At 38.0% G+C, this 12,631-nt stretch overlaps 1 protein-coding gene across 3 annotated transcripts; it reads right to left on the reverse strand.

Moving 5' to 3' along the window:
- Positions 1-498: 498 nt before the first annotated feature.
- Positions 499-12,589, reverse strand: aqp9b (aquaporin 9b). 3 transcript variants are annotated; one of them, XM_027281099.1, is made up of 7 exons: positions 12,480-12,543; positions 10,845-10,999; positions 9,924-10,050; positions 6,650-6,787; positions 6,227-6,345; positions 5,163-5,380; positions 499-2,282 (listed from the first exon to the last, which is right to left on the reverse strand). In XM_027281099.1, the coding sequence occupies exons 2-7, from the start codon at positions 10,944-10,946 to the stop codon at positions 2,123-2,125; spliced, it is 864 nt and encodes a 287-aa protein (XP_027136900.1). In that variant the 5' UTR covers positions 10,947-10,999; positions 12,480-12,543; the 3' UTR covers positions 499-2,122. The 3 variants fall into 3 exon arrangements, with proteins under 3 accessions (XP_027136900.1, XP_027136901.1, XP_027136899.1); XM_027281100.1 differs by lacking the exon at positions 10,845-10,999 and having other exon boundaries at positions 12,480-12,589; XM_027281098.1 differs by lacking the exon at positions 12,480-12,543 and having other exon boundaries at positions 10,845-11,071.
- Positions 12,590-12,631: the final 42 nt, after the last annotated feature.

Below are 12,631 nucleotides of genomic sequence, written 5' to 3' on the forward strand. Positions count from 1 at the left end.
ATAATTTCTTAGTTAGTTAGTTCCTAGATTTCAGAGTCACATGTTTTAAAATGAATATGTAAATATGTTGTTTTTTTTTAAAGCTTGTTTTTTTTACTAATAACATTAATGATGACTCTGTAAGAAAGGACATTTTTTTCCTAGCTGACAATATTTTTATTACAATAAATAGCAAATAAATGTCTAAAATTGAAACATCTTAGAAACATCTTAGTAGATGATCCTCACAGAAAGTGATTTCTGGCCTAGGGCAAGTACATGTTATCCATTTTTAAGGAAAGCAGCAGGAAATATTTTTTTAGTAGCAAAGTTCACAATAGTATAATTTATTTCTCACCCTCTGGCATGTAATGTTTTGTGAAAAACAGCACAAATATAACTTGGTTGCACATTATAATAATTTAGAATTTTAAGAAAAAAGTGCGAGCAAAGAAATCATTTCAACAAACTTTATTCAATATTAAGATACACTGGAAAGTGTAAAGGAAAAACAGCTGATTCAGACAGACAGTACTTGAGAAAATAGTGTTACTAAACTACTTTAGAAAAAGCGAAACAAGAAAACAACAGACATAAAGACTCAAATGTTACTTCCTGACAGGCTGCCACCTGGAACAGAAGCACTAAAGTTTATAACAAGGGAGGGACGAGTACCAACATATACACCATTTCACTGAACAGCTTAATAGTTTCTGTGAAACAAACGCTTGTAGCTGCTTTTCAAACATGCATACTGTAAATATTCTGTTTCAAACATAGGCCACATACAGGGTTTGTAGTATAATGGAGACACTACCTGAGTGTTCAAGACCCCACTTTTTAATTTTTGTGCCACTGACTTTACAAACAAACAGATGAAAAACATGTCATATCTTCAAGTGATTGTCATGTTGCCAAGTGTCATGTGTATTACGCAAAATACACAAAGTGATATTCAGTGAAGCACAAATGTAATCTCACAATTAATAGATGTACGAATGCGTGTTTAGCATAGGTTTGCATGTATTCTGTTGTCTGACAGTGGTGCTTAATCCTTCCATGCTGGGTTACAAATCAGATTATCCTAAAACATTGTTTGATTGTCTTAGCAAATTCACAGTTGTGTGCACACAGGATACAAGCGTTATGCATCTCTAAAGCACAATTTATCAGAAGTTTTGTTCTGTTTGTAATATGTTTTTGTGAGTTTTTAATGTAAACAGTTAGTCGGGGGTTTGAGGGTTGCCCCTGATACAGTGTGCAATCACTCAAACACAATTCAAAAACTAATTCCATTCATTTTTTTTTTCTTGTTTTGTTTTCAAGACTTACTTGTCTTAAGTTAAGTTATGGCTTTTCAATATCAAGGGTGGCTGTAACAGACAAATCTGTCATCCAGGGATATAGCATGAGTTTGTGTGTCACAAAATTATGGAGAAGAGTGAAAAAGTAAGGAAAACCAGTATAATGATTTAAGGCTGGATTTTCTACTAAACGTGTTGCTATTAGCAAGATACAGTAAAGCAATCAATCACATTTCTTTACACACATGCAAAGAATGAAGTGAAACAGAATAAGGAAACCACTACACAAAACACAAAACTACCGTAACACATTGGCTAAAAATAATATAAATTACTACATTTTAAATCAACATTTTCCTTACATATATTTTATGCCCCTGTTTGTTGGGTAGACAATAGTAAAAATAAAATTGCTGTATAGAAACTTGGCAAATATTTCTAACGAGAGGAGATGATCCCAGTTAGGAAATAGGAGTTTATAAAGAATACTGCATTGCTATAATTCAGAGAAAGTCTCCACACAAGGTCATGAAATCATGGAATAAAAGGAAATGCTTGATGTCTAAAGAGAATATATTTATCAAGAAGGTTTTTGATATATGAAAGAGCCGCAGATAAAACCGGAAACCTATAAACTAGCCAGACTCTACAAAAAGAGACTTTAAAGGCTTCATAAAACATTCATGCATAGTTTACAAATGAGTATGACATTGTGCAGTCAGATGCATGCTTCGTCAGAATGTGTCTTGTAGAAATGTATAAAACTGCTTCATTTAGATGAACATTTCTTTGCCTTCTGAAGCTGAAAATCTGATACTCTGCAACCTTTATTTAAAATTTTAACTCATAGTTACCATTTCATATTTGTCCTGGACGTTGTTCTCCTGTTTTTCAGGCTCATGGTGGTGCAGCTCAATGAAGAGGAAGTAAACGCCAGCTCCAACCACTCCACCCACCATGGGCCCTGCCACAGGAATCCACCACCAGCAACCTCCAGCTCTGCAGCGAGAACGACACATGCACATTAATAATTAATGGAACAAACTATCTAACAGTTTATTCACTATTATTTACACATCATCCTGCATGAATAAAACCGTCAAATGTTAAAACTTTGCCTGAATAGCAATATTTAAGTGTAGGATGTAGCGTGTATTTAAGTGGTTCTAGTTTAACCCAAACTAAATACTACAAGTCAGGATATCATGACCTCTTATGCTTTACTACTAAATTGTCAAATGAAATAATGTACACTGCCTCTCCAATCTGTATGTTGATGTCAGTTTCATCCCACCTGAGGCAAGTTATACACAATTATCCCAGATTAAAGTAAAGTCTTAAGGAGTGTCTCTCTCTGTGTTAGACCTACTGCATGTGTCCTCATTCTCACTCTGGCAGACTACAGACAGAGGGAGGAGGGAGATTAGAGACCTGCTCATCAATGTGGCCTTTAGTGCAGGTTAAAGGGCTTCAGTTAACAGAGCTGTTGCACAGGCCTCAGTAAACAAGTAAACAAGCATCTGAACAGGTCATCTTTCTCTCCTGTAGGCATTCAGGAAGTAGACTAGAAGAGGGAGGCGGCTGGATTATAGACTTTAATCTATGGCTACAGCTTAGATGATCAGGCCAGGAGACAGACACCCAGTGGGTCACATTGACGCCATGTGGACATTGAATGGAGCCAAGTGCCACTATTCACACTCACACTGCTGCAAAGGGAAGTACAGAAAGCCTCAGTTTACAATACACTACATTTTGTAGCTGCTGTGTTTATATAATAAATGTAAAAGATTATGTCAGATTTAGCAAACACTTTATGGATGATGTGAACCTGATTGTACCAAGGGCTTATATGTGCATTATAGCAATCTTAGTATATATTTATAAAGTCATATGAGCCATCTGGTGATAGTTAAAGCTGTGGTGTGGGGACATCAGAAACTGTATCTTTCCTATAGCCTAAAATGTAAATAATCAAGAACAGGGCACTAAGAGCAAAGACACAAACAGCGTATATCTGACACCAGTCAAAACAGGTACAGTCAACACACAGGAGAAGTAATGTTTCAAACTGTGTCCTTTGATACACGCATTGCAGACACAAAAAAATTGGTAGAAAATTGACCAAATGACAGTAAAACTAAAAATGCTGCAGTTTCTGAGATTGTACATCTTTGTAGAGCCACGAACGACTACAGAGAACATTTTTAAACACCTCAAAGACACTGTGGTAATCTGTTCTATATTGTTCTCAGCAGAAAAAGTGGAAGAAAGATTGATACAAATATGAACTGCAAAGATCTGGAAACTCTGAGCTTGCTGTATCTCGGTGGCTTGAGTTCATTGGTTAGTTAGAAAGCTGCTTGGAGGAGATGTGCCAGGGGTTGATGAGATTAGCTACAGAACTGCTCCTGAAAACAGCTTTGGATAGTTTAACATGTCTTGTCGTTATTGCAAGAAAATAGCCTCTGAACTCAACCAACACTGTCATCCTTCAGAGCCTAGAAACTGTTCCAGGGATCACACTACTTTAACTCAGTGATAAATGGGGCTTAAATCCAAGATACTGGAAAGGAGACTCCACTCAGTGATACTCAGGAAGAATTTTAGCAATAGTGTCCACAATAGTGTACATTCAGTATTTTAGCATTTAAGACCTGCACAGACAATGAAGGGGTCATACAATAGTACTCTAGAAATGTTCCCTGTGGTGTGGTGAAGGAGTACTGTATATACAGTCTGCTGTTGTGAGCCAGTTTATATGCAGTACATGTAACATGAGAGCTTTGTTTGCATTCTTGACAAAGTCCAAAGTGAAAGTGAGGCAGAGATGCACCTTGTCCCCTCTTTTGTTTGCCACGTGCAGACTGTATCTAAAAAGTACAACTATGTATGTTATAATGATGTTTTGTATTTTTATTATATTTTATAATAACCATGTATCATTTGACGATGTGTTATGTGAAAGATGTGGCTTGCAGTAAGAGAGACGTCGCTCTGCAGTTCACCTCAGCTCATTGTTTAACTGTCTGGCTCACAACTTGCGTCACTGCTCTTGTAGCTGCAACAGACACCATTTACTACCTGCTCAGGACATAACTCTGACAGATACAGTTGGAGCCTAGCTGGTGAACATAATGGGGCATTCAGTGCATAAAGAGACAGATATTTCTGTCAGGAGAAGGTGGAAACCAAAACAGAGCTAAAAGAGAGTAAACTTCCATTCATCAAGAAGACACATGAATCCAAATGAATGTTGCTCTATAACTACTGGATATGTTATAAGAAACTATTTGCTAACTAGTTCGCCATATTAACGTAAAAGGTGATATGTCAATATTGTGTTCACGGCATGTTTCTGCTGCCCCCAAATGGCCAAATATATCAGATATTTCAACCATCACATAGGAAATTACATATTTGAAGTCATTAGCCATTGTTGTGAGTGTAAATCTGAAAACAATGAAAACAAAAGGGGACCAGGCACAGCTACAATGATGGGGAGAGAATAAAAGGAACAAAGAGAGACTGTGGCACATGCATTTGTGCCATTTCAGTAATAAAGCATTGAATATTTTATATTTATGAGCATGGGATCTCTCCCTGTTCACTTACAACATGCACGTCTTTAAAATATTTATTCAGATTGTCAAAAGAGCAGAGATGGAGCTACAAACACTTCTTTTCGTATGGGTGGGAAAGAGTTTCTTACACCACTCATCTATGACGGGTTGGGGGCTGGTGAGAGTGACAGCAGCAGGAAATAACAAACTTTCAGCTCCTTTAGGCAGGATGCTCAGGAACATTTTTTTTACTACTTACTTGCATACTTTACAGGTAATAACAAGCACCTTTGTGTTTCTACATCTTTAAAATTACCTGAATACGTCCATGCCCCATCCAGCCACAGCTGTGAAGAACCGTGGGCCAAGGTCTCGTGCCGGGTTGATTGGATAGCCACAGTTGAGACCCATGGACACTCCAATGGCCATGATGATCAGGCCAATGCACAGAGGCTCCATGCCTTTGGGAGCACCGATATTCTTTCTGTCAGTGATGGCCAGGATGCACAGGATCAGAGCACCAGTTGCAATAACCTTGAAAACAAAAGCATCAGGCGATTGGTATAACATCAGTTCTATTCACAAAATCAAGACTATAACAATACAGTCCAAAATGAAGTGAGCACTCATCTGCAGTGGTGACCTCTGCCCTATGTTATTCCGTCTAAGCTTATTATGGGGCTTCCCCTTCACCTGGTTTCAGTCTGTATAAAGCAGCTTTACTTTATAGCCCCATATGGCTATATATTAAGTAAACACTGCATATTTGGATTATTCTATATTTTTAATTGTTCACATATTAAAGACATTATTTCAAAATTTAGATTTGACACATAGTCTGTGATCTAAATATGAAAACACACCATGGAACCTGCTCCTCATTAATGTTTCTGACGGTGTAGCTACATTGTTTACATCCGTAATGTTTGTAAACAATGGTGTAAAAATCATGACTTTTATTTTGAAATATGGTTAAATACAAAAAAAAAGAAAAAAGATTTTATCTTGTATGCCTTCACTGTTTTTACAAATAAATAAACTGACGTGCATCTCGCCCCAGAAAAGATGGAAGTTATTCTCAGCGTCGGAGCAGAATTGTTCATACATCAGCAAACAACTCACATGTCCATTAATGCTTACATTCATACCCATGACTGCACTAAATGTACGCTCACATGTATCTCTGCATGCTCTAGTGGCTTCCATATACATGTTTGCTATGTCACTGGCATCAATAAGTCCCTACAGAAAACAGCAAAACCCCGTCCAAAGCTAATAACTGATATAAGATTCAATGCATGTTTTACTTTCATGTTATGAGCCAGTTATTTATAAACTAGTTGATTATAAATAACTTTACACCTTAGTCTTAAGTCCCACCTGATCAACAAACCCATTTAGGACTGAGAGATGTTTTGCAGGATAAGATGCAAATATGTTGGCTGTGGCATTTGCACCAGTAACAGAAAGTTCTCCTTTGGTGTAGTCCATCAAAGCATCTGTGGAAAAGAAAATATGATAAACTTAAACAGTTATTGATGACATTACTACTAACTAGCCCCTGTAAAATATGTTTTTATTTTTATGTCAGACATAAAATCCAAATATGAATGAATGTTTACATTTGTTTCAATACAGGGGGGCGTCTTGTGAAGCATGATTGCTAAATTAGCCGGATAACCTGACTTCAGTCAGTGTTTCAGACTTGATGGGGTTCCTCTGAAAGGTTATCCAGATAATCTCGTAATCCTGCTTTCTGACACAGTACGCTGGTAGTGATGACATTTAAGCATTTACACCCACCATAATACAACCCGTAGACCGCACAGGATCCAGCAAAGGCCCCCAGGAATTGTGCCACCACATACACAGGAAACTTCTTCAGAGGAAGCTTCCCCAAGATCACCATGGCCAGAGAGACCGCAGGGTTCACATGGGCTCCTGGAACAATGCAACAAGAAAAGATGAGCAAACAAGCAACATTTGCATGAGGCTCGCCTAAATCATGATAGATCATATTTCAAAACAACATATGGAAGTGACAAAAAGTTGATATTTTCTGACTATTACCAAATAAGACAAAGAAAAACAGCAAATCCTGACATTTGAGAAGCTTAGCAACGTTTAAACATTGTCTGACTTATGATAAAAAACCTAACTAGATTACCCACAACACAACTTGGGTGCTGACAGTTTGGTGAGAGATTCAGGTGTGTTGTGCTAGTAGTGGTTAACGTAGTGGAGTGGAGTGGATTTCAGTGGAATTCACTAATTGTTTCAGCTCTAAATCAAATGTCAAACATCTGTGACCAAGCTGAGAAGGAAGACTTACTCTTGTTACGAGATAAGGTAAACTGAGTTCAGTGGATTAAAGCGGTCAGGCTGTCTGATCATTTAGTGCTGGTGTTCAACCTTTCTGGTACTCATTCACTCAAAACTTTCAGGGTATTTTCAAACAAAGAGTGCTGGGTTTGTGCTCTGTTTTCTACCTTGTCATTAAGAGACGTGTTTCAACACATTCCAGCCAAATGTTACTGGGCTGTGATGGCAGTGTGGGGTCATTTATTTAACACTCTGGGATCTTGGCTTTGACCTCACTGTGGTGACACCACTGGGGGTATCAGCCATGCGCCCATTGTTAATCTCCCCATCCTGTTCACAAACACTGACCACGACAACCAGCTAGACCTGCCTGTCTGAATTGCATCTGACATAATCTGCCTGAATCTGCTTAAGGCACACGTAGACTGCAGGTCATTAGAGTGACCATGATGTGTCACACTTACGGTACACTGTCATCTAAAATCTGAGACTACAAAGTGAAAACAATTGTGTTTTCTTCTCCTATGGGGCCGCCCTGCCAGGGAAGCCTAGAAAGCCAGGCTTGTCACACCTGACCCCCCTCCTCTCCAGAGACCCATGCCCCAGTAAAGCTCATTAGTCCAATACCTATGATCATCTTCAGAGATGTCGTTGGACAGAAGCCTCCCACTGAGCTATGGACCCCGGGGCTGAATGGCCCATTCATGCAGCAAAATCTCTCCATATATTAACCTCCCTGTCCTCAGGCTTTTTTGCTATTCTTCTGAAGCTGTATAACCATTCTCATTAAACAAGTAACACTGTAACATGAATGATCACAACAGCCATCCTAAACAAGATGGAGATTAAATTATTCCTTACTATACCTTATTCACATATTATATTCATTTATTTTTTCATTTTTTCAATCAAATTCTCACTGAATAATTTTAAATCACAAAATTCAACACACAAAATAAAGATATGAATACAGATCATTTGTGCCATCCTGGAACTTTTTGGTTAGGAATACAAAGTCTGTATGATGTTCAGTTTACTTTTTAAATGAATAGTTCAACATTTTAGGAAATGCACTTATTTGTCTTCTTGCTGAGAGTTAGATGAGAAGATCGACGCCACTCTCATGTCTGTATGTCGCTCGAGCCAGAAGCTTATTAGCTTAGCTTAGCACAAAGACTAGAAACCGGGGGAAACGCCTAGCCTACCTCAGTTCGAGGGTAACGCAATCTGTGCAAAGACCAAAGTGTTAAAATATGTCGCCTGGAAACTACTTAGAATTACTCAAAATGGTGAACTGAAGTTTTTTCCACTTTGGAGCTTTATATTTAAATGGTTCAGGTCTGAACAGGTTCCATGATTTTCTCGGCTGAATTTTGTGGTTGTGATTTTTATCAACGCCTTTTCTCTCCACTTGCGTACAAGGTCAACACTGTGCAAAATTAGATAAAGTTAGCTTAGAAATGAAGTCCGGTAACGTCAGCAAACAACCGGCACCCAGTACAACACAGAGACCAACACAAAGTCTATCAATACTGCAAAGCATGTCAAACATATTGTGTTATTGTGGGTTTAGCTGGCTGATGTTAGCTTGCTTGCTAACACAGATAAATTATGTAACAATACAAAGCAAAGGTTTATAACTAGTTTACTGTAACCAAAGCGTATCTGTGGTTTTCTAAATGCTACATTAAACTAGACAGGGGTGTCGATTATCTCAGTTGGTAGAGCCTCTGCCCCATGTACGAAGGCTCTTCAGGTATCTCGCCAAAAAAATATCTTTAAAAAAAAAAACCCTGCACAGTGTGACCCTCAACATAATGAACTCCTTGATTGCTGATTAATGGACACTCACTATTTTGGCTCAGCATGCCCATGAGAGGTACTGTGACATTTAACTTTTCCCTCCTATCCCTATCATTACAGGGAACACACAGTGGGCTCCTCTTGCTATAATCCTTGAGGAATGTACCCTATAAAGTCCCATTTGGACATCAGGACACAATATCTTCAGCCCTCAAGCACACTGACACCACACTCACTAGAGCTCACTGGAGAGGGTAATTAAGCAATACTTTACTCTCCCATAAAACACTCATTTACCCTTTAGTATCAGTAATTATTGCCTTCTAGACCAAAATAATAAAAGCCATTCATTATGTAATATTGCAAGTCCATACCGAGGTCTACACTGGTCTTCATAGGACATCAGTAAGGTAATGCAATGTGATCTGAAATGGAAACGCAGCGTGATGATTTTCTTTTCTGCAACATTTCTTCATGTAAAGACTTTAAAGATGGGGATAACAGTGACACAGAGTAACCTGGAGGAGAGGTGCTGTGCTGTAAGAGCAAAAAGGGCCAGACAGACATCCATGACCAAAGATTGCATCTCCACTACAGACAAACACTGAGCGATGACCTTTGTTACCAGACGGTGTTTGTAGCTTTTTTACAGGCTGAAATATCAATTTCTTATACATGTTCCTTGTTTTTTATTCGCTGAGAAAGCATTTTTGTTAATAATGCCAACACATTTGAAGGTAGAGCTAAAACATGCAGTGGCTTAAACAATCAGATGTACCTGACACACACACACACACACACACACACACAATATATATATATATATATATATATATAGATATATATATATTAATATATATATATATATATGAAGGCTGAGAAAGAGGATGGTTTAGTACTGTAATGAATGTCAGCTAGGTATGTGTCCATACAAAGTGTGGGCTCCTTTTACCTGACACTCCCCCTGCCATGTAAACAGCCATCATGACTCCGAGAGTGAAACCAACATGGATGGTCAAAGGTTCCCCGAGAGCCCCTTTACTCAGCACCGTCTGGGCCACTGAACCACATCCAAAGAGCTGGGACACAGACAAGAACAAAAACAAAGGGTGGAGGTAGAAAGACTCATTGTTTTCAATTATTCCAATTATACCCAGCATTAACACAAGCCCTCTTGTCCACCAACAGCCTCCGACTGCCACAGACAATTTGTCCAACGTGGAGCTCGGAAAAATAATGAATCCCCCTCTTATTAGGCAAAAGGCAGGAGTAATTCAGACAAAAAAAATTGCTGAGAGGAGAGTGGTCGTCCAAAAAAATGTTTTTAAAAAAAGGGCTGTTGTGGAGGCTGCATCACTCCGCTGATGTGGCATTAAAATGGACTCAGATGGGTGACAGGTGGAAGACAATCCAGACTAAAAACACAGAATATCTGAAAAGCAGACAACTCTTTAAAGGCATGAAAAACAATAAAAACCCTCTTTATACTGCAAAGTGAGCTGATATAAATAAACATAATTCGTTTAATCCTGTATTTATTTATTTATTTTATTTTAAAACTCCATCATTTAGAGACAATGACTTATTATAGTTCTAATAATTCAAATGTTGTGTTACACTGTACTTCTGGAGGAGCTGTGAGGAAGGAAAACAGTCCCACATCAGCCACATCTTGTTATGATTGCCAGGAGCAAATTACAGCTGAGCACATCAAAGAGAAAGTCTGTTATTCCCAGAATATGCTATCTGTTAATAGAGACATATGAGAGACAGCAGTCCCCGGAGACCCAGAGTGACACCTTATTAGCATACTGGTTCACAGCTTTAAAGCGGCTGTTTAAGCAGGATGGCAGGTACAGAGGGAGGTACTCACTATCAGGACAAATATCCCCAGAAATTCCGCCAGGAACTCCTTAAAGATGTCCCGCCTCAGGCCAAATCTCTCCTTCATCTTCCTCTTGCTCTCATTTTCCATTTTTCCTTTCTTCCTGAGGTCCCTTGATGTCTTTCTCCGACCAGAACAAACAGCTAACAAGTAAGAGAGAGTCTCTGAGTAATTGTCGGTGCAGGTTGCCGCCTCCCACTCGGTGCGCTCGGACCGTGCAGCCGCCGGCAGGCCGACAGGCACGTTAAGCTTTCTGCATCTATTTCCCTTCATAACCACAAGGGGTCTACTTTTTATTAGAAATACAGCCACCACGTTAATGCACTCACATACAGACCTAAAAGCTGCTCAAACTATTTGTTTGGATTTTGTCTGCAGTGAAAGAAAGTTGTTGTTTTTTTGTGGGGTTTTTTTTTATAAAATAATATTATACAATTTTAAAATGGCATTATAGCTAAATAAACTCCTAATAATAATAAATTAAAGATAAATAAGATATTATAGTTTAGATCACTAAATTCAGCCATAACACTCACCGACATATTATAATATGTGAAAAATATGAAAGATAGAAAAACAACTTTAGGATAGTTTTAAAGTCTAGAATGTGCGAATTATCATCAACAATTAAACATTATATAATTTTACAGTCGATGGTTTAATCACACAATCTGTTGCATATTGTTTAGTTCAATCATCCAAGTAGGTTTCAACACATAAAACTGTGTAAGCGCCTCCAACACTGACATATAAAGTCAATTTAATTGTTTATTCGAAGGTTCAACAGATAATTTAGGAAGATGGAAAAGTTTTAACATTTGTACCTTGACTGGCTCAGTGAAAATAATAATTTAAAAAATCATATTCTTAGACAGACAGTTTGTATGTTTGTAACAGAATTTCAGTCTAAAAGTTAATTGTGATACTGATTATATGGAAACATAATTGTCTCAGTTCAGACTGTAACGACACGTGTTGATTTAAGCTGATAATAAATGTGTCGATTTCAAATTATGCGTCGTCTCATTTTGTCATTTTAAAACATTTCAGATCAAAAGCAAACTGGGAACTAGGAGAGTACATTTTGTACAAACATTATTGAAACCTTTATAAAAAGGATACACAATTCGCCTGAATGGATATGTTTAAAATCCTACATGAATTTTTAAATAATGATGGTGAGATATTTCGCGAAATCCCAAAAGAAAACTAAATCGACAGAGTGCTTTATGCAATAATATGAAGATTTATAATTTGAAAACCAGTTTAATGTCGTAGACTTAATGGGAGCGAGTGTCAGTAATCACTGGGCTGTATTTTCTCACCCGTACAGGCTTTTATATTTGTCTTAATGATGGCCTATTATAATGTTTATGTTACAACACATCACAGAGACGCGTATGTGAGAAGGACAGGCCTTCATAACCACACATCCTATCTGCGTATTTTGTTGTTTAGATATTAAATCTTTTTACAGATTGTTTGTCGATGATGGAAACAAAATTACGACTCTATAAAAACTCCTCACGTGTCAATTAATCGTGTCAATTTTTTTGAATCCTCTTTATTCTTTTTAGAGCTCTTTGCATGTCTTGTGGCACATCAGAAAGTTTTCTCACTCACCTCCTTCATGATTCTCCTGCGCTCCCACTCCTCCCAGTTATCAGTCATATTTGCAGCCTTCTCCTCTTGTTCCTCTTTACACTAACACTAACCATCCCATTGATCTTATTAAACCGCTCTTTCTAAATACAGCCTTGAAAACCTGAATAATG

This window comes from Larimichthys crocea, chromosome VIII, assembly GCF_000972845.2.
Source record: "Larimichthys crocea isolate SSNF chromosome VIII, L_crocea_2.0, whole genome shotgun sequence".
In the NCBI taxonomy this organism is placed as follows: domain Eukaryota; kingdom Metazoa; phylum Chordata; class Actinopteri; family Sciaenidae; genus Larimichthys; species Larimichthys crocea.